Genomic DNA, 21,582 nt, shown 5'->3' on the forward strand with positions numbered 1-21,582 from the left:
TGCATAGAAATCGGAATAATAGGTCTTTTGATTATCTGAGACGCATTTCAATGGACTTGATTACGGACAATGCATGACGTAAATTTCACCAGGAAATTCCGCAGTGTGCTCTCGCAATCGCGTACTTAGTCATTTTTACAAGGTTCGCCATTTTTGATGTCACGTGATAATTATGTAAACAACGACTGTCCAGTTTGTGCGAAATTGTGCCTCTATACTTAGTCTTTTGAAATATATAAGCTAAATTACTCTTCTGAACAACACAACAGACAGAGAATGTTTTATTCGAAAATGTCACAAAACCCTTCTCGCTACCTTAAAAGTTAAGTGTATAATTATAAACCTTGTTATAACTGTCTGAGTTATTTGTTTAATTAATAGAAAAATTACAACATGAAGACAAGTTACTCTATTTACAAGTTTTAAAAGTGTTGCTGCCTTCTTTGCCGAGTGCGCAGTTACTACACGGAAAACAAAAATCTAGCGTTGATGATTCTGATTCAGAAGATGAAATCCCAATGAGAGTGGACGATTGTCGAGTAAGTCTAGAGTATAGTTTTTTGTAAGGTTATCATGAGTTTGTCTTTATTACAGAGATATATAAATATACATGTAGTCCTGTACATGTTACATGTATAGTGATATAGGTTTAACAAAGAGTTATGAACTTTACAATTACCCGGTAGATGAAAAGATAAGATCATATGAATATCCAGGTGATCACAAAATATGTATAAAAATATGTTAATAAGTCAGTGAATGAAATGTCTGGTTGGTTTTATACCATATTTATTTTGTGTATGTGATTTTTTTAAAATCAACACAGCTTACATATAAGTTTACGTACATGTACACCACAATTGAAACCAACACCGTATCATACAACTTGTCTCTGTTCACAATCTGTAAAAATTACGAAGTTCAATCTACAGTTTCACTGTCAATAAAGTTCCCGGTGAATATGATTTCCTGCTCGATTGTGTTTTTGAAAACATGGCGATTTCCTAGTGTTTCCAAAGTCCCTTACAACAAACAAAGTTATGTACACACTCAATTTTCCCACTGAAGCACATTTCCAATGAATAAATATTAATTTATTTTCAGACAATAGTTACGGGATGTCTCGACGTCGTTGACAATGCATACTCGTAACAATCTCACTTGCACTGTGTACATTTTACCACTAGATCAAGTACTTTTTTGGATTAGTGCTGCTCACACTAACCGCTAGCACAAACTTATTTTAACACATATACATACATACATGAAATAGCGTGACAAAGTCGCTCATTTCATTACAACAATCAAGCTTTTCCAAACGTCCAGTCCAGGGGTTTTTCTAGAAAAAAAATGCAAGAGGGAGCACTGTAATTCAGTGGCATCACCAAGTGGGAGAGATATGGTTCTCTCTACCAGGGTGTGGAGTTTTTGATAATTCTAAGTTAAAATGGAGCATTCTATGGCTTCCTTGGGGCCAAAATTACTATCACACAGGTCACAGATGAAGACTGTGGCCACATGTGATCCCTGGTCAATTTTATGGTTGCCAGAGGATCTGCTCCCCAGGGTAAGGGGCGCATGGCCAAAGCATGAGGGCGCTGCGTCCCTGTTTCATGTTTAAACAAATCCCTTCATTCCATTCTATAATGCCATTGGATTGAAATAAGTTTGCTTGTTCATCACATTGAACTCACATGTTCATATCACCATACATAGGTATCTGAATTGTATGCCCTTATTTTATACATCCTTAGTTTAACTTATGTGACAGATTTCTGTCTTCTGTATTTTGTAGATAAGTTCTATCACCAGTCTGAGTAATGTACGAGACCAGTGTCTGCAATTAATGAGTTCGGTAAAACATGTGAAGTGTTTGTTGTCATTGTTGACACACAATGTACAGCCGTCTACTCTCACTGCACTATGTACAATATGTCATGTATTGATGACACAACAGAGATTATTTGTACATAAATCAAGGTAAACAAAAACAAATTTTTATTTTGCACTTGATATCAAACATTGTTACTAGCTGCTTTAATTTCACTGAAGACGTTCATGAATTTCAGGGAAAAAAAAGTCACTGATTTTTATTGCTGTTCTAGTGGGTCATAGTGAATTTAACTATGGTCTTAGGGAGTCACAGCGGCTTTCACTGGGATGCTTTTGTAGTAGTCTAACTTTGTTTTGTGTACTTGCAGATTACTCTCCACGTTGGCATTCAATAAGGCTTTTTTGCGTCATCTTTGGTACTGTGCAATATCTGTGTCTACCAGGGCAGTTACAGGGTAAGTATACATTTACAACAATTGTTTTATTGGTCCTGGAGCAATGATATTTGCTAAACTGAATTGTATTCCATAATCTCCAACAGGAATAATTTTATTTCTCATTGATGAAGAGAAAAATCAAGGTAGACTGGTATCAATGCATTTTTTTCCTTTCAAGTAGTTGAATCACTAATGACAGTGTAGGAAATTTGTCCAGATTACATACCAGACATCAGGGCTGGTAACTTTCAAAAGTTACAAGCCCTGCTAAAATGTTACCAGTCCCGCACATTTTTTTTCAATTATTTTCGCACACACACACACACACACAAATAAACACAAGTTGTATGCAATATACTATGCACGGTTTATTTTAACAACAAAGTAGCTGTAGAGAACATGCATATTCAGAACATGATATATCAGATGTTTGTGTCACTGTTGCTCTCGGCTAGATCAGAAAAATCTGAACCATAGTCAGAATTTAATCCAGCTACCAAATGAGCATTACCATCTGTTACAGCCTCGGAATAGCTTGTCTAACCTGTCAACACTTTTACCATTCAACATTTCGATGATTCTATCAGCAGGAAGTTGCTTTGGTGGTGGAGCATTCTTTGCTTCAAATATCGATTTGGCTCGTTTATGACCGATTGACATTTCATGGCATGTAAGGGCATCATGATTTAAGTTGGTACATCCCTTTCTGTACTTACGGAGTTTGTCTGGTATTTTGCGGTTTGATAACGGCCCGTAAATAGCCCGGCAGATACGGCAATACACCGTATGATTACCGGTGTCATCGGTGACCAGCCATTCTTTGAACACCGTCTTCCAGCTTGGAACTATTTTGCGAGTACGTTTTGACTGGTCATACTCCTTATTTGCCGCAATTCTATCGATGCTCGACTTCTGTTTCTTTGTTGGAGGGTCTATCCCCAAAAAACGATACATGTTGTACGCGAAATGAAAACTTTGTAAACAAACTACGCAACGATAGAACTGGTCAGGGGTCACCGGAAGTCTCACTGCACCATGGGAGATAGGACCTGACCCGAGGTCACGTACCTATTATTATGTTAATAAGTCAATGGATTCCGTGTTGTGGTTTGAGAATGCGTGTCGGCAAGTCGCGATGTGAGACGGCAATGCAATATTTTCATAGTTTTGGCTGATCACGTTTCTGTTTAAAATGTTTAGAGCACATATAAAGAATGGTAGCTTGTTTTTATTTTAATTTCGGCGGAAGAATGTGGTAACATGTTACCTGACCACCGGACAGGGAAGTTTGAAATTCAACCAGTCCGATACGAAAGTTACCCGTCTCGGGCGTGCGGACGGGCAGGAATTTCCTACACTGCTAATGAAAATAAATTATTGCTTTAACCATAGAGGGTCTATGTTTTAACAGAAATTGTGTTGTCTAACTTCCAGAAGGACTAATTGTCTGTGTTTACTCAGGAAATATAATTTATTTATTTGTTTTTCTAGAGTACAGATTCCATTAATTAAAATGTTATCAAGAGGATCACAATTATGTAAAGAAGATACAAACAGGATTTTACCGTTGTTATCATTATTTTGTTCCTTATTTCAACAAGCACTTATTACATTACATGACGCAGAGTTCTATGGAGGTTCGGGTGAGTTTACAGTTATTGTTCACAATTTGGTTCACAATCACAGCAGCCCATGAATGTCACTGACAACAAACTTTGTATGCAAACACTGAAATTCATAAAGATAGAACCTGTTTTTTTTATAAAATATGAAAACGCTGACCTTCTTGAACTAAATGTACAATATTAAATGTCTCCACTAGGTAGCGACAGTGAAAGTCTAATGCCATTTGAGATTTCTGAACTAATACCAATGAGTTTAACATTAAGAGATGCGTGTATTGGAATGATAGAACTAGCACATCCTGAGACAAAGCCGAGCATTACAGAGGATTATAGGCATGCTATGTCAAGTGTTGGTGCCCGTCATAATGCTACGTCTGCTCAGGAGCTACAAAAACAAACGCAAAATTGGGCGCATGTTTTTAGGGTAAGTGTTCTGATAGTAAATGTCTGATAGTCTGTGTACATATGTCTGATAGTCTGTGTACATATATCTGATAGTCTGTGTACATATGTCTGATAGTCTGTGTACATATGTCTGATAGTCTGTGTACACATGTCTGATAGTCTGTGTACATATGTCTGATAGTCTGTGTACATATGTCCGATAATCTGTGTACACATGTCCGATAGTCTGTGTACACATGTCCGATAGTCTGTGTACATATGTCCGATAGTCTGTGTACATATGTCCGATAGTCTGTGTACATATGTCCGATAGTCTGTGTACACATGTCCGATAGTCTGTGTACACATGTCCGATAGTCGGTGTACACATGTCTGATAGTCTGTGTACACATGTCTGATAGTCTGTGTACACATGTCTGATAGTCTGTGTACACATGTCTGATAGTCTGTTTACATATGTCTGATAGTCTGTTTACAAATGTCTGATAGTCGGTGTACACATGTCTGATAGTCGGTGTACACATGTCTGATAGTCTGTGTACACATGTCTGATAGTCTGTGTACACATGTCTGATAGTCTGTGTACACATGTCTGATAGTCTGTGTACACATGTCTGATAGTCTGTTTACATATGTCTGATAGTCTGTTTACAAATGTCTGATAGTCGGTGTACACATGTCTGATAGTCGGTGTACACATGTCTGATAGTCTGTGTACACATGTCTGATAGTCTGTGTACACATGTCTGATAGTCTGTGCACATATGTCTGATAGTCTGTGTACAAATGTCTGATAGTCTGTGTACATATGTCTGATAGTCTGTTTACATATGTCTGATAGTCTGTTTACAAATGTCTGATAGTCTGTGTACACATGTCTGATAGTCTGTGTACAAATGTCTGATAGTCGGTGTACAAATGTCTGATAGTCTGTGTACATATGTCTGATAGTCTGTGTACATATGTCTGATAGTCTGTGTACATATGTCTGATAGTCTGTGTACATATGTCTGATAGTCTGTGTACACATGTCTGATAGTCTGTGTACACATGTCTGATAGTCTGTGTACACATGTCTGATAGTCTGTGTACACATGTCTGATAGTCTGTGTACACATGTCTGATAGTCTGTGTACACATGTCTGATAGTCTGTGTACACATGTCTGATAGTCTGTGTACACATGTCTGATAGTCTGTGTACACATGTCTGATAGTCTGTGTACACATGTCTGATAGTCTGTGTACACATGTCTGATAGTCTGTGTACACATGTCTGATAGTCTGTGTACATATGTCTGATAGTCTGTGTACATATGTATGATAGTCTGAGTACATATGTATGATAGTCTGTGTACATATGTCTGATAGTAGATGTACACGTGTCTGATAGTAGGTGTACACGTGTCTGATAGTCTGTGTGCATATGTCTGATAGTCTGTGTACATATGTCTGATAGTCTGTGTACACATGTCTGATAGTCTGTGTACACATGTCTGATAGTCTGTGTACACATGTCTGATAGTCTGTACACATGTCTGATAGTCTGTTTACATATGTCTGATAGTCTGTTTACATATGTCTGATAGTCTGTTTACAAATGTCTGATAGTCTGTGTACACATGTCTGATAGTCTGTGTACACATGTCTGATAGTCTGTGTACACATGTCTGATAGTCTGTGTACAAATGTCTGATAGTCTGTGTACAAATGTCTGATAGTCTGTGTACAAATGTCTGATAGTCTGTGTACAAATGTCTGATAGTCTGTGTACAAATGTCTGATAGTCTGTGTACATATGTCTGATAGTCTGTGTACATATGTCTGATAGTCTGTGTACATATGTCTGATAGTCTGTGTACATATGTCTGATAGTCTGTGTACACATGTCTGATAGTCTGTGTACACATGTCTGATAGTCGGTGTACACATGTCTGATAGTCGGTGTACACATGTCTGATAGTCGGTGTACACATGTCTGATAGTCTGTGTACATATGTCTGATAGTCTGTGTACATATGTCTGATAGTCTGTGTACATATGTCCAATAGTCTGTGTACATATGTCCAATAATCTGTTTACATATGTCTGATAGTCTGTTTACAAATGTCTGATAGTCTGTGTACAAATGTCTGATAGTCTGTGTACATATGTCTGATAGTCTGTGTACATATGTCTGATAGTCTGTGTACATATGTCTGATAGTCTGTGTACAAATGTCTGATAGTCGGTGTACACATGTCTGATAGTCGGTGTACATATGTCTGATAGTCTGTGTACATATGTCTGATAGTCTGTGTACATATGTCCGATAATCTGTGTACATATGTCCAATAATCTGTTTACATATGTCCAATAATCTGTTTACATATGTCTGATAGTCTGTTTACAAATGTCTGATAGTCTGTGTACATGTGTGATAGTCTGTGTACATATGTCTGATAGTCTGTGTACATGGCTGATAGTCCGGGTACATATGTCTGATAGTCTGTGTACATATGTCTGATAGTCTGCGTACTTGTGTCTAATAGTCTGTGTACATGGCTGATAGTCTGGGTACATATGTCTGATAGTCTGTGTACATATGTCTGATAGTCTGTGTACACGTGTCTGATAGTCTGTGTACATGGCTGATAGTCTGGGTACATATGTCTGATAGTCTGTGTACATATGTCTGATAGTCTGTGTACATATGTCTGATAGTCTGTGTACAAATGTCTGATAGTCTGCGTACTGATGTCTTATAGTCTGTGTACACATGTCTGATAGTCTGTGTACACATGTCTGATAGTCTGTGTACATATGTCTGATAGTCTGTGTACATATGTCTGATAGTCTGTGTACATATGTCTGATAGTCTGTGTACATATGTCTGATAGTCTGTGTACACATGTCTGATAGTCTGTGTACACGTGTCTGATAGTCTGTGTACACGTGTCTGATAGTCTGTGTACATATGTCTGATAGTCTGTGTACATATGTCTGATAGTCTGTGTACAAATGTCTGATAGTCTGCGTACTGATGTCTTATAGTCTGTGTACACGTGTCTGATAGTCGGTGTACATATGTCTGATAGTCTGTGTACATATGTCTGATAGTCTGTGTACATATGTCTGATAGTCTGCGTACTGATGTCTTATAGTCTGCGTACACGTGTCTGATAGTCTGTGTACACGTGTCTGATAGTCTGTGTACACGTGTCTGATAGTCTGTGTACTTGTGTCTGATGGTTGATATTGCATGTACATACTTGGGGAAAAAGGTGTTCTATTGAGTAGGAGCGATAAAAACTTTCCAACCTTTGTGCTGTTCCTGTCTAAGGTGCATTTCAAGGAACCCGGCATCTTACCATAGAAAGTAGATTACCATGTGCTTGTTGATGTGAAATAAACAACTTTTTAATTTGTATTCAGGTGACCACACATTTAGTGAAGCAGTTACATGAACGAGATATTAGACGACAGTTCTGTCCTAATGACCACTGGTTGTCTAAGTATATCAGCATAAGTGCTGACAAGGTAAGTTTGGAATTCTTGGTCACTATGACTAACAAACTGATTTTCATTCACCATTTCTTAAAGTTCATATAGTCAGCTACATATTGTTTTGAGTAACAAAAAGGCAAATCTGAAAGTTACAACGTTCTTAAGCTACTCTGATTGTAACATGTTATATTTCACTGTTTATTACTTTCTTCATTACAATAAATCCCATCATGCATAGCAGTGAACAATTAATGGTTTAACCTTTTCACCACAAGACTTTCTTGTCCAAATTTGTTGGCACTTTTTTTGTATCCTTCAATATTTCTGGAAATAAACCCTAATTTTGAAGACAAAATTTGAGTAAATTTTCAGTTTTTACTCAAAAAATTTGATAATTTTTGTCCCAATCTTCATAAGCAAAGTGCATACTATAAACAGAACTATTTTGTGAATGTGTGATGAGGCTAATGAGGCTGATGACATTTCTGTCATAGATGTACATGAGTTTTAATGTTACTGTGTTTGCTTTATTACGTAAATGTCAGTGGTGTTTCCATGGTCAAATGAGTACTAAACATTACGCCATGAATACGTTTGATTAGAACAAACAATAGTGACAGACATGTGTATAACTACTGTGGTGTTGAAATAATTTATCAAGGACTTTGTTCTGGAAATAATCTTCTTTGGCATTCACAACAGTGCAGTCAGGTTGAAATTAACGTTATCATCTGTACGCGTTTTTCATCTGCTGCATGCACTGAATAATTTTCTCAAATTATGTCAGTTCTATTCTTAGTAAGATTTGGTAATCATGGCTATTACACTGTATAACAAAAATACATTATAACTTTGTTTTAACTCTGTAGTCCAGTAAAGTACATCGGGGACACCATGCTGGTTTTGCTAGAATGAGTAGTTTGAGACTGTCTAATAGACTGTGGTCGTTACGCCATGCAATGGCACCTGTAAGCAGCAGGATGACTGCAGATGATGAACCACCAATGACTACAACTGAAGCCAGACAACTTACTATACTCACAGAACTACCATTTGTAGTACCATTTGAAGAAAGAGTCAAGGTAATAGAAGTTTTGGCTTTCACGGCGAGTTGCCTGGTATTACTTTGCAAAGCGCAAAAAAAAAATTGCTCGGGAAGGGCTGGTATAACTTGTCATTAATGAATTTGTTTGCCTCAGGTTTTCACTAGTTGAAAGTACATATTTCCATATTTTACAAACATTTCTTAAGATAACTGGATGCCTATAATACTACCGGTAAATAAACTTGGCCGTCATTGTGAATAGGCATACACATGTGAATAGGCATACACATGTTGCTCTGTAAAACAACCCATGGAATCAAATTAAGAAACATCTTGTTTTGCTGTTTAATGGACTGACAAACTACATGAATGTTTGTAGCTACTTTTGAGGAACTGCTGTTAGTGAAAATCATCGATACTGACAAGTTATGCTGTATTTAATCAAGTGAGTTACCTTCCTTTGTGTAGGACAGTGTAAAAAGTTCAAGGTTGTGGAAACAACAATCCCATATACAGAACTTCCAGGTCTGACAAGTCTTATAACATCCAACAAATGAACAATTCCTAACCATCACCTCCTACACTATGATAACTTTATAGAGTAGCTAATTTGAATGGGTGTATGGTCATATACAGGAGATATAGTGCATCAGTAGCCATTGAACAAAGAATAGCCATTACAAACAAAGGTCAGTAAAACAAAGAAGTCACAACAAGAAACAAAAGAGTCACTTATCAAGTACAATCATGGCATCAGCATTAACATCAGACAAAGCATATTATGACAATGGTGAACATAACAATGAGGCAGCACAAGATCAGGAAAAATTACAATCGTTCCTGAGTCAGTTCAACATTACTGAAGACAACAATATAAATATAAAGATCAAGTTTAATAAGTGCTCTGTTACACTTGAATCTAATAGCTTACTCAAAGATGTATGGATACAATGTTTACGGATTGCTTATCCAGAAGACAAGCACATGTATGAATACAAAAAACAAGAAAAATCTACTCAACTCCGGCTATACAGTAAACATGGTAACACGGTTACAATCAAAGTATATAATAACGGTACACTGTTAATTCAAGGTAACTCCTACCACTCATGGATACTGAATGAAGGTTCCCTATTCCTGATGCACATACAAGATAAACTACAACTGAACATCACAACCAGCAAACAATTAGAAAGAGAAAGTCAGAGAAGATATCCCCAACGGTCTACGCAGAAACCATTGAAATACAGAGACGAAAATGAAAACTCCAATACAGATACATTAGATCAAGAAAATATTGTTACAAGTACACTAACAACAGATCAAACTGATGACATAAGAAGTAATATCCAAAAGACTTGCAAAAGTAAATCGCCTTCAAAATCAAAGACGTCAAAAGAAACTAATGATGTAAGAACACCAAAATCTACAAAACGTAATCTCACTAAAATAACATGTGATAGTCCATCAAGAATTCCATGTCGAATATCAGGAACACCAACATTGAATAACAGAGGGTCACTAGACAATACCGAACTAGCAGCCACCTTAGCTCAAATGTTCAAGTCAATCCAGCAGATAGACAAAAACTATTGCAGTATTATACGAGCTGACCACACCACTCAGGAAATCTCAGATAAACTGAAAAATGTAGAAGACTGCATCACCCGCCAATCAAAAGAAATACAGAAAATCAACAAACTACTTGAAAACAAGATCAGAACAGATGGATCAAACAAGGCAACAGAACACTATATATCAACTGGAAAAACTGGTGACAAAACAGGCAACAAAGAAGATATGGTGAAACTAATGAGTAAAATAGAGAAAATTGAGAGTTGTGTTGCAGCAATAGAAAAAACAATATACATCAACAACAAAGCTCTAACCTCCATATCTACCTCACAAGAATTAACAAAATCAAGCATACAGAAACAAAAGGATGCTTTCTCCAAACTTCTGCTAGATAGTAAGTTTATCCAACAACAATTAGAAAAGAAAGAAGAGGAAATAGAGATATTAAGACTGGAAAATGGGAAACTTAAACAGAAAATTACAGATTTACAACCTAATTTGCAAGACTTCCAGTCTCCTAATCCTTTCCATGTCCTATCAATGGAAAACACCAGTACAAACCAGGTAGCTTCAGAAGATAATAAAAGTAAAAGCTTTCAGTCAGTGAAATATAGAAAGAATTATGGAACAAGAACCATCCAAACATTAATAGTCGGCGATTCCATGTTGAAGAACATAGATCCCAGACGTATGTACAAACAAACTTTCATTAAAACTCTTCGTGGTCGTAAGATAGCAGATATTGATGCTTACATACAGAATTATGCAGTAGAAGACATCCAGAATATTGTTATCCATGCAGGCACTAACAATATCTCTGATGGCTGTACCATTGAATCATGTATAAAAGATTACACTACTATGGTTGACAACATCAAACAGAAATATCCATCAACAAAAATCTGCATTTCGTCAATCACACAGAGAAGTGATACTACCACCAACAAGACCATAGATATTCTCAACAATAAGTTGAAGAATATCAGCAGAGATAATATATCATACATTGATAATAGTAACATCAAACCTGATATTCACTTAATGGATTCAGTTCACCTGAATGATCAAGGTACTGCAGCAATAGTGAAGAACATGAAAGATGTTATTGGACCACTCATCGGAGTGAAAAGAATAGAAAGAAAAAACAACAAATATAGAAGTAACAATTATCAATCAAAGCAACAAACCAATAATGGATATATGTATCCACCATATGGAAACCTATTTCCATTTAATCTTATGTCATTTCATGGACAACACTTTCAGCCAAATTGGTCACAAATGTATGGTCAGAGACCACAACTCAAGAAATAATGTATTACCAAAAAAAGACAGTTAATACTTCAAAAAGAGCATTATCAATTTCCTATTGGAACATTCAATGTTTAGGAAGGAAATTAGAAGATGATGACTTTATAGCAAATATAAATTGCCATGATATCGTTGGTCTAGGAGAAACATGGTTGAGTTCAAAATCTAACACTATAGACATACCTGGATACTATTGTTACTCTATAACAAGGAACAAGCAACGAGGAGGAGGAATATCAATTGCCATAAAACAACATCTTAAAAAGGGCATCACAATTGAAGATACACCTTTTGAGGATATGCTATGGTGTAGAATGAAGAAGAACTTTTTTAACCTTACAAGAGACATTTACTTGTGCTTCACTTATCATCCACCTTCAAACTCAAGACACTGCAAATCAGACTTTTTTGACATTTTACAGAATGAAATATCCAAATTTTCAAAAAAAGGCAACATTATTCTACTCGGAGATCTTAACAGTAGAACAGGCACACTACCTGATTATGTTGATAATGATAATAATAGATTTACACCATTACCTAATTCTTACTTAGATGATGACATATCAGAACCAACAGTTCGTAATAACAGGGACACATCCATTAATGCACATGGCAAAGCATTATTAGAATTATGTAAAAATTGTAACATCAGAATTCTAAATGGAAGAATGCCCGGAGATTCCAGTGGCAATTTTACATGCTACCATTACAATGGAATAAGCACTGTTGATTATGCCATAACCTCACTAAACATATTTGACAGCATTGAATATTTTAAAGTTCATGATTTTACATGTACATCAGACCACTGCCAGATATCGTGCTTACTACGATTAGATCAGAATGCACTTGATATACCGATAAATAACACAGGTACTTTAAATAATTTACCAAAGAGTTGGGTTTGGGATAGATTGTCAGTCTTCGATTACCAGGATAATCTAGCATCTGAGAAGGTTCAAGCTATTGTAAAGTCATTTATTGATAAAATTTATAGCATAGATAAGAAAGGAATTAATACTGCTGTAGAAGATTTTAATTTAATTATTAATAATGCAGCCAGTCAGATTTTTAAACATAAACGAAAGAGTAATGGTGGAAATGTTAAACGTAAATCAAAGAAAAAATGGTTTGACAAAGAATGTAATATTCTTAAAACAGATCTGCGTAATACTGCACGTATAATCAGCAAATATCCTTTTAATGCTAACTTACGAAATGTGTTCTTTGCCAAGAAAAAGAAATACAAAAAGTTAATTAGATCAAAACAAAAAGAAGAACAAAATAAAATTGTTAATAAATTAACTGACATAAAAGAAAATAATCCCCAACAATATTGGAAAATAATCAATGAACTAAAAGGCTCAAGAAATGATCAATCTAATCCAATTTCACCAGGAAAATGGCAAGAATTCTATGAACAATTAAATAATAATGCTACTGATAATAATAATACTCTTTTTCAAAAACAGATCATCTCTAACATCTCAGCTATGGAAGTAAAAGAACATTTTTACAATTATAATTTAAATAATGTTATATCTGAAAAAGAAATTAGGCTAGCCATTAAAAAACTAAAGAGTAAAAAATCATCAGGATATGATGGTTATTGCCCAGAATTACTTAAATACAGTTCAGACTTCCTAATTCAGCCACTACGTAAATTATTTAATATAATCCTGGACTCAGGTATTTATCCAGATCTTTGGAACATTAGTATTATCTCTCATATCTTCAAAAAAGGAGACAAAACTGACCCAGAAAATTATAGAGGAATAGCTGTTTCTAGTTGTGTAGGTAAAACCTTTTGTAGTATAATTAACACTAGAATTAGTCAATATACCGAAGATAATAACATTATAAACAATAACCAGGCAGGATTCCGTAAGGGATATCGTACTACAGATCAGATATTTGTATTGAAAACTATTGTCAACAAATACTTGAAATCAAAGGGAAAATTGTACTCGTGTTTCATAGACTTTCGAAAAGCATTCGATAAAATCTGGAGACAAGGGCTTTTCTAAAAATTACTTAATAATGGTATAAATGGTAATCTCTATAACATCATTAAAAATATGAGGAACACTGAAAAAGACAGAAAAATTCTATTATAATGAACAAAATATTACCTGTATAGATATGTACAACTACCTGGGTATAAATTTAAAGTCAAATGGCTGCTACACTGAAGCAAAACAAAATTTAGCAGATAAAGCAGCCAGAGCAATGTATGCATTGAAACAGTTCCTACCACCAGAAACAAATTGTAGAACTTTCATCCATCTTTTTAAAAGGTGTATTCAACCAATATTATTGTACGGGTCTGAAATCTGGGGCCATGAAATTCAAGATTACAACAAATGGGACAAAACAATAACAGAAAAAAACACAATTGAATTTTTACAAACAACTACTAGGACTGAACAAATTTGTGGCAAACATTGCATGCAGAGCCGAAGTAGGAGAATTCCCACTCTTAGTAGATATTCAGATCAATTTAATAAAATACTGGACTCGTATCAGTAAATTACCAGACAATAATATCACAAAACAAGCATACCTTGAACAAAAGAAATCCAATTTACAATGGTACTCTTCAATACAAAAAATGATGAACAACATGAACTTTTCACAAGAACAACAGAATGATTGGTTAACAAAACATATACAGCAAATTGGCAAAGTTGTCAAACAAAAATACATAAATTTCTGGAGAAAAAAAAACATAACTGAAAAAACAAAGCTGAGAACTTATGAAAAATTCAAAGACTCTTATAATTTTGAAAAATACTTAGATGTGCTAAATTTGAAACAAAGAATTTCAATGACAAAATTTCGAACTAGTAATCACATTTTAGCAATAGAAAAAGGGAGACATATGCAACCAAAAATACCTACTGAAAATAAAATTTGCAAACAATGTTCACAGAATGAAATAGAAGACGAACTGCACTTTGTTATGAAATGTCCACAATATAAAGTAATACACCAACAAATCATACAAGACATTATATTTCCACAAGAAACCCAGGATGATCTCCAGAAATTTAATTTCTTGATGACTTCAAAAGATGATGTAATAATAAAAAAGATTGGCAACTATATTCATAATGCATTTCAATCAAGAAATAAAAATGCCATTTGATATGTAACACTTGCTTTATCTTTTTTTTTTTTTTAACAACTAACTTTCTTTTTGTAGTAGTAGTTATCACAACTAATCTTTATTGCTATTAACTGATAGAAACATTGTATTTCTAAGGATGCAATAAAGTTATTATTATTATTATATAGTAAAATATCTACATGAAAACATATTTTTGCTGGAAGTGAATCTACATTGATCAAACCACCATTCACATGGTATCTAAGCAACCACCAAACCCAAACTCCATCTCATTACATTATGAATGAAAGAAATTCTTTATTTCATGTTCTAGTGTTCTCCCAGACATATTTTCCAGCATCATAAATATTTTGCTTGATATTTGGGAAAAAACAAATGAATTAATTATAGTCTCATATGTGAATAGACCATTTTCTGTTCACTGCGAGAATCACGCGTTATGCGTGAAATCGAACGTAAAAACAGGACAAACAAAGGTCATAGCGTCGTAGTGGCGTCAACATCGCGTGGGATTCGACAAACGCGAAGTATTTTGGGGGACATTTCCATGCTTAATAATGTGCTGTCCACATTTGATGATAGGCAATTTTGATTAAGTAAGGGTATTCGGAAGCAATATTCCTCTGTCGAAGATCGGCCGGTCGATGTGAGTTACGAAATAAAGAAATTGTAGTTCAAAATCAAATCGTTCGATTTTTGCGGCAGACGTTCGACGCGCGTGTTTCATACATCTCGCGAGATCTCGCAATTGTACGGAAAATCTCCTATTAGCAGTGAAGCCGAAACATTATGTTGGGGAGAACTATTTATTTATTATTGGTTACAAGAGTAACGCTGAGAATTATTTGCATATTTTCCCACAATTGATGCACCTACACTTTCGGCAGCTCATCTGAAAAAACTAATACATGAGTGTGAGTGATGTGGCATTTTTGTAGCATCATTTTTATATGGGTTGTGAAATCCACACCAAAGCTTTGTGTGCATTTGACTTTAACCATTATTTAAGTTTTTACTTATAACTGCCTATTTTGCTGAAAATCAACTTCCCCAGAACCACCTACTGTTGTTTATTTTTCAGATATTCCAAGGGTTGTTAATCAAAGACAAAGAAGAAAGTCAGGGTGGTGAAATGCAAAACTTTCTCACTGGTCCTGTTATCGATATCACAATCAGAAGAAATTACATTTATGAAGATGCCTTTGATAAACTACGACCTGACAATGGTAAGATGGTATCTACTCTGTTTTCATTTTTCATTGTTTATTTATTTTTTGGATGAGTGCAATCCATGTCTGCTTATTTGAGATGTGTTCCGGCCAGTGAAAATGGCAAATGGTAATCAATGGTTTTTGTCATGTGACATGGGTGTAATTTTGTGGTGGCCATTTTTGATTTCACTCAAAAATAGTACGATTGTCCGTTTTTTGAGCTGGCCTGCAATGTTCTCCCGGGGATACAAATTGCATAGCGGTGTTGCCATGAGAATCCTCCTTGCTATTCTTTGAAGCCATAAACAATAACAGAATTATACAATTGTCATTTAAAAAAATACAATTGCATCAGAAATTGAAAAGGAATCTACACAGCCAGCTAACAATTATGACCATGGTATAATGGTGTATACGCAGAAGCTCTGAACAGTACAGTTGCATTAATATTATATCATGGTGTTATATACAACTGATTTATCCGTTAATTTCAGAACCCGATTTGAAAAAGAAGATGCGAGTACAGCTTATAAACGCTGCTGGTTTAAATGAAGCCGGAATCGATGGCGGTGGTTTATTCCGGGAGTTCCTATCAGAGTTACTCAAGGCTGGATTTGATCCAAATCGTGGTTTTTTCAAAACCACCTATGATAGGCTATTATATCCAAACCCTCAGGCATCTCTGTTAGAGGAAGATTACACCAAGCATTATTATTTTATGGGTAGAATGTTAGGCAAGGTGGGTGTCCACTGCATTATTAAATCTGAAGTATTATAATTTCACTACCGGTAATTCTTATTGGCTTATATCCAAGGACCACCTCAGAAAAATCAGTTTAACATTGTAACCATCTTACCATCCACAAAAATTATCTTTTGTTTACTATGCTGGAATCGGAGGTGTTAATACGTCTTTTTGAAGAAGAAAAATTATGAAACGAGTCTTCATTGATTTCCATGTTCATTGAAATACACACATTTTATTACAATACGATTTACATACTGTCTGAATTGACGGTGTAAAAATGGGTAGGGTCTGTGGGAAAACAGTCAAAGGCAAGATCTTCATTATCTTTGTTGTTGAATGTTTTTGAACATGAGCAAACTCTCGGTGTAAAAGCAATTAACATCATGATGTTTTTCAGCACAATTTGACCTGAAACAGTGTCCTTTAATCTGGTCAAGTCTTTCGTTAATCATTCAAAATGCTGTTTGTACATGTACTGACAAAATTTTCTGATTATCAACAATTTATTTTTTTAATGCAATGTTGAAGTAAATTACTGCGATGTTAAAATGTGATCAGTTAGAATTGATTTCAACAAATAAAAACATTTTTTTTTTCCTATTATGGTTATTCGCAATTTTCAAAAAGTAAACTGTGGAGGAAGTATTTAAACTTTTCATGGTCGCTAACAGGTCATGTCAAATAATAGTTTACTTGTTCACACCCCATTCACAATAGTCTCAATGGGGAAAAAAACAATGTCCTATGACCAGTTTTCACAACTTGGCGGTCACATTTTTCGAAAGCTACCAAACTACTATTTTTATGCAACACACTTTTTACATTTGTATTTTAATAAATGTCGTCGATGCCCAGTAAAAACGCCCTGGGCCTAACTTGTAACTTGTTAAACGTCTAAAAATAGAGGGGTGGGCTTATACTATAGGAGCTTATGATCGGGGAAGTACAGTATATAAAAAAATGTTCACATGTACTGCTAATATTTTAGTCTGATCATCATTAACCATGACATTTTTAGAAATGTTTACAATATAATGATTCAGGGGTGGTTGTAGGAGACGTGATTTGTGATACAGTACATGTAATCACTGACTCAGTGTCATAATAGGTATAGGTAGTACAATTTAACTGTTACAAAACAGTCACAAACTTTTGAACATAATTAAATATTCTTACCAAGTTTTGATGCAACATTTTTAAACATTTTATGTATTATTCCATAATTTCTTCTTTAATTATGAACCAAATGAACATATTTCATATGGGTCCAAATAAAAATTGACAACAAAATGTGCCAACAATTTTGCACTTTTATTTTGGCTTTGAATCGCCTTATCACTTGAGCGACCTAGACAGTTCCATTTTGAAACTAGGGCCTTGAAATTCTCCATATTGGAAGATATTTTCCCGATATTTTAACCTAATTTGTTAACTAGAAAATTTATTGGAAGATTTGTTGAAAGTCGCCTGATTTGGAGATGATCTCTGTCTTGCTGTCATGTCTTTGTTTTTTTTCTGACAGGTAATTTATGAGAATATGTTAATAGAGCTGCCATTTGCCAGCTTCTTTCTGTCCAAGATACTTGGGAGACATTCAGCGGACGTGGATATTCATCATTTACAGTCTTTGGATCCAGAATTATACAAGTAAGTCATGTGACTACACAGTAAATGTGAAAACCTCCAAATTGTTTTATGAATAATTAGTGAAACACTAATTAGTAGTACTGAGACATCATATGTGATTTGACAATGTCGCTAAATGCTATGGGGGTGTTCTAAAATGGTCACTGTCTGACAAAATAATGAGAAGTGTCTAGACAGTCTAGACAGTCTTCTATGAAAGTAAGGTTAACTTTGAATTTGTAAGCGATGTTGTGCGTAATTATGGTTTCATGAAGAGTCTTGGAAATTACTGATATTTTGTGAATAAATTACTTATTGCGTTATGTCATCGCACTCGTTTATGTTCTTTGTGCATACACGTACTCAGTGACTGGTTGGTAAAAAAACAGCCATTTGTACACAAAGATGAAATAATAACGTTGTTTACTTCTGTTTTTAAATATACATCAATGTGTCCCTGTTATGGGCAATGCTGTTACAACAGATCATAAGCTGTTGTCGATCAGTGAACAACATTAGTTAGGCCAGGGAAAAAAATTCTGTTTCTCGTTTCATGGAAATTTTAAAATGAGGCAGCGGGTCGGTTTTTTTTGTTTTTGTTTTTGAATAATGAGCTAAAATGAGGGAAATTTGAGACAAGTGCGAGTATAAGCGCATTTTGGAATGCTTTAGAAGGAAAAATGGTTTGAGGCACATAGTTAAAAATGATGCGCGCGGAAATGAGAAACAGAGTTATTTTTTTTCTCAGCCTTATAAAACATTTGCATACTATATAAACAAATGATGTCTCTGTAAGCAACTTATAAATGTATGATTTTAAAGGTAATACATAGAACTTGTGGAGGAGAATTGAAACACTATCATGTACGATAATTTTTTAAAAACTTAAAATAATAAAGTAATGTTAAAATTAAATGTGAGGATTATTGACATATTCGTAAATATATGCCAGAAACAATACTTTGCTGTCGTATGGTAATACACAGGTGATAACATATGTTTTGAAGTGATGTCATGTGTGTCCACTTCAAATCCTTTATAACACAGCGATTGCCACTCAATTCTACCCTATACATTATGGGTGGCATTTTTCTCATTAATAATTCAGAGTGCATGTACATGTATTATATTAACTAAAGTGGACAAGAACACAAATATAACGTTTCTTTGTTTGACCAAAATGTTTAATTAACCAGACTTGGGTATAACTAAAAAAACATTGAAATAGCGTTGAAAATGTGACTACAAAAAAACAAGCTGTGTATGTAGTACCTGCATAGAACAACCTTTTGACCCCTATCTCCCAATTGAACACCTTTCGTTTTTTGATGAACTTTTAAGAAATTGAGAACACTAATGTACATAAATTATGTTAAGATATAAAAGTGATACTTAAATACATATCCTGTTATGTTAGTTTATGTCTATTGCCAAAAACAATAAAATATGTCCGTCCATACGTGTTTGAAAGCATGCGTGTCATTTTTGTGACATTCAAATGCTTTCCTTTATTTACATCAGACACACCGACAAGTAGCGCATGATTGAAGTGGAATCGTATAACTGACGATGGTGCCAGGAACAACTAAATTTTACTGGCATTTCACTACACATATAGGAAAAGAAGTGTAATAATTATATGATCATGAGAATACCGCAAAGTATGCACTCAGGCAGTACAGAATTGCATTGACCTCTCCTACACATATGTCAGTATGATCACTGTACTGCCTTCATACATCTGGGCAATATTCTCGTAATAACCTTGTAGTATCCTCATAATTATTTTAGTACACTGTATGTCATTGGTGCTATCCATAAACATGAAACTTTCACAGGAATTCAATTTAAACTTAAGCTTACTATTGGTTAGTCCTTTGAGTGTTGTAACTTTTCCGGACAAAATTTTGGTGCAACACTTTCTCTGATTTTATAAATTTTTCTAAAATTTCTGAGAATTTAACATAATTTCCTATTGGCTAACAAATCTTGATCAAAAATATGGAAAAAGTACGAAAAAATATAATAAAATGCGTGAATAGTGACCAAAATTGACTTTTGCAGTCAAAAGGTTAATATAAAATTAAATGTTAAATTTGTCAAGGAAAACATACACTTCAAAAATTGTTAAAAACTTTCCTTTTTAAACTTTTCACCACCAGACTTTCTCGCCCAAGTTTTTCTGTACTTTTTTCTTATATTCTTCAATATTTCTAGAAATGAACCCTAATTTTGGAGCTAACAGACAAAATTGGCTATTTTGTCCTAGTCTTCTGAAAAAAAGTGCAGACTATAAGTGGGACTCATTTGTGGTAAAAAAGAGGGAACTGGTGGTGAAAAGGTAGCAGTGATGAGCACGTGTTTGAATTGTGCATATACAAATAAGGTATTTTACATGCATTGTATACGTTGCTATGGGATCCATATTGAATACTATGTGGCAATGACCTCTCTTTGAAATTTACTTACATCATGTAATGTAATATTGATATGTAAAGTCACACTTAGAAGATGTTCTCATATGCTGTCATAATTGCCACCAGGTGAAATGGTTTATCTTCTAAAGTTTTAACTGTCAGAGTATAGTCTTTTGGTGATAGCAACCAAGACATATCAAATGTCAGGATGGTATGATAAGCATAGTGGCTGTGTATTGTACTGGTTCGTAGTTTGTCGTCTATTATTACCTTAGCTTTACCGCATTCAGGACATCCAACCACAGACACGGATATTCGCACAGCAAGCGTTGGGGAGTGTGTAAGTGAAAGGGAGAAATGAAAGTCGCTCTTAGCGTCAATAGCGGTCCAATATTGTTGGTTCTTGTGGGTGTCGGGTAATGAGTAGTCTGTTAAGTGCCAGCCATTCTGGTACTTTGGGCGTAAATTCCAGTGTTCGCTTTGTCTCGGTTTAAGCGTGGTCCAACAGTGTTGATCCTTTAACACTGCATCTAAGTACAGTGGAGGAGGTTTCGGTTCATTTGTCAGTGGGACTCTTCCAAGTAGTCCTGACTTTTGCTGAATGAAATCTAACATAGACTGTGTCAGATTCGCCAAATGATTTCTGAAAAATTGCGTTAAGATTGTGGCCATGATTGCATGTGCAGCGGGGCTTGGTATCTTCTTTCCATCATCTGTTACCGTCACCAGATG

General features: G+C 35.0%; 1 protein-coding gene across 1 annotated transcript in view; it reads left to right on the forward strand.

Annotated features, from left to right (window-relative positions):
* The window catches only part of LOC100374388 (ubiquitin-protein ligase E3C-like), a 42,582-nt gene that overhangs the window by 12,552 nt on the left and 8,448 nt on the right, over positions 1-21,582 (forward strand). The window contains exons 8-17 of the mRNA XM_085503273.1: positions 382-539; positions 1,796-1,980; positions 2,202-2,288; positions 3,762-3,913; positions 4,093-4,319; positions 7,713-7,817; positions 8,654-8,866; positions 15,930-16,074; positions 16,554-16,798; positions 18,330-18,454. Of these exons, the coding sequence (XP_085359399.1) occupies positions 382-539; positions 1,796-1,980; positions 2,202-2,288; positions 3,762-3,913; positions 4,093-4,319; positions 7,713-7,817; positions 8,654-8,866; positions 15,930-16,074; positions 16,554-16,798; positions 18,330-18,454 (1,642 nt within the window). The remainder of the gene's footprint in view (positions 1-381; positions 540-1,795; positions 1,981-2,201; positions 2,289-3,761; positions 3,914-4,092; positions 4,320-7,712; positions 7,818-8,653; positions 8,867-15,929; positions 16,075-16,553; positions 16,799-18,329; positions 18,455-21,582) is intronic.

This window comes from Saccoglossus kowalevskii, chromosome 9, assembly GCF_978046115.1.
Source record: "Saccoglossus kowalevskii chromosome 9, keSacKowa6.1, whole genome shotgun sequence".
Classification (NCBI taxonomy): Eukaryota; Metazoa; Hemichordata; class Enteropneusta; family Harrimaniidae; genus Saccoglossus; species Saccoglossus kowalevskii.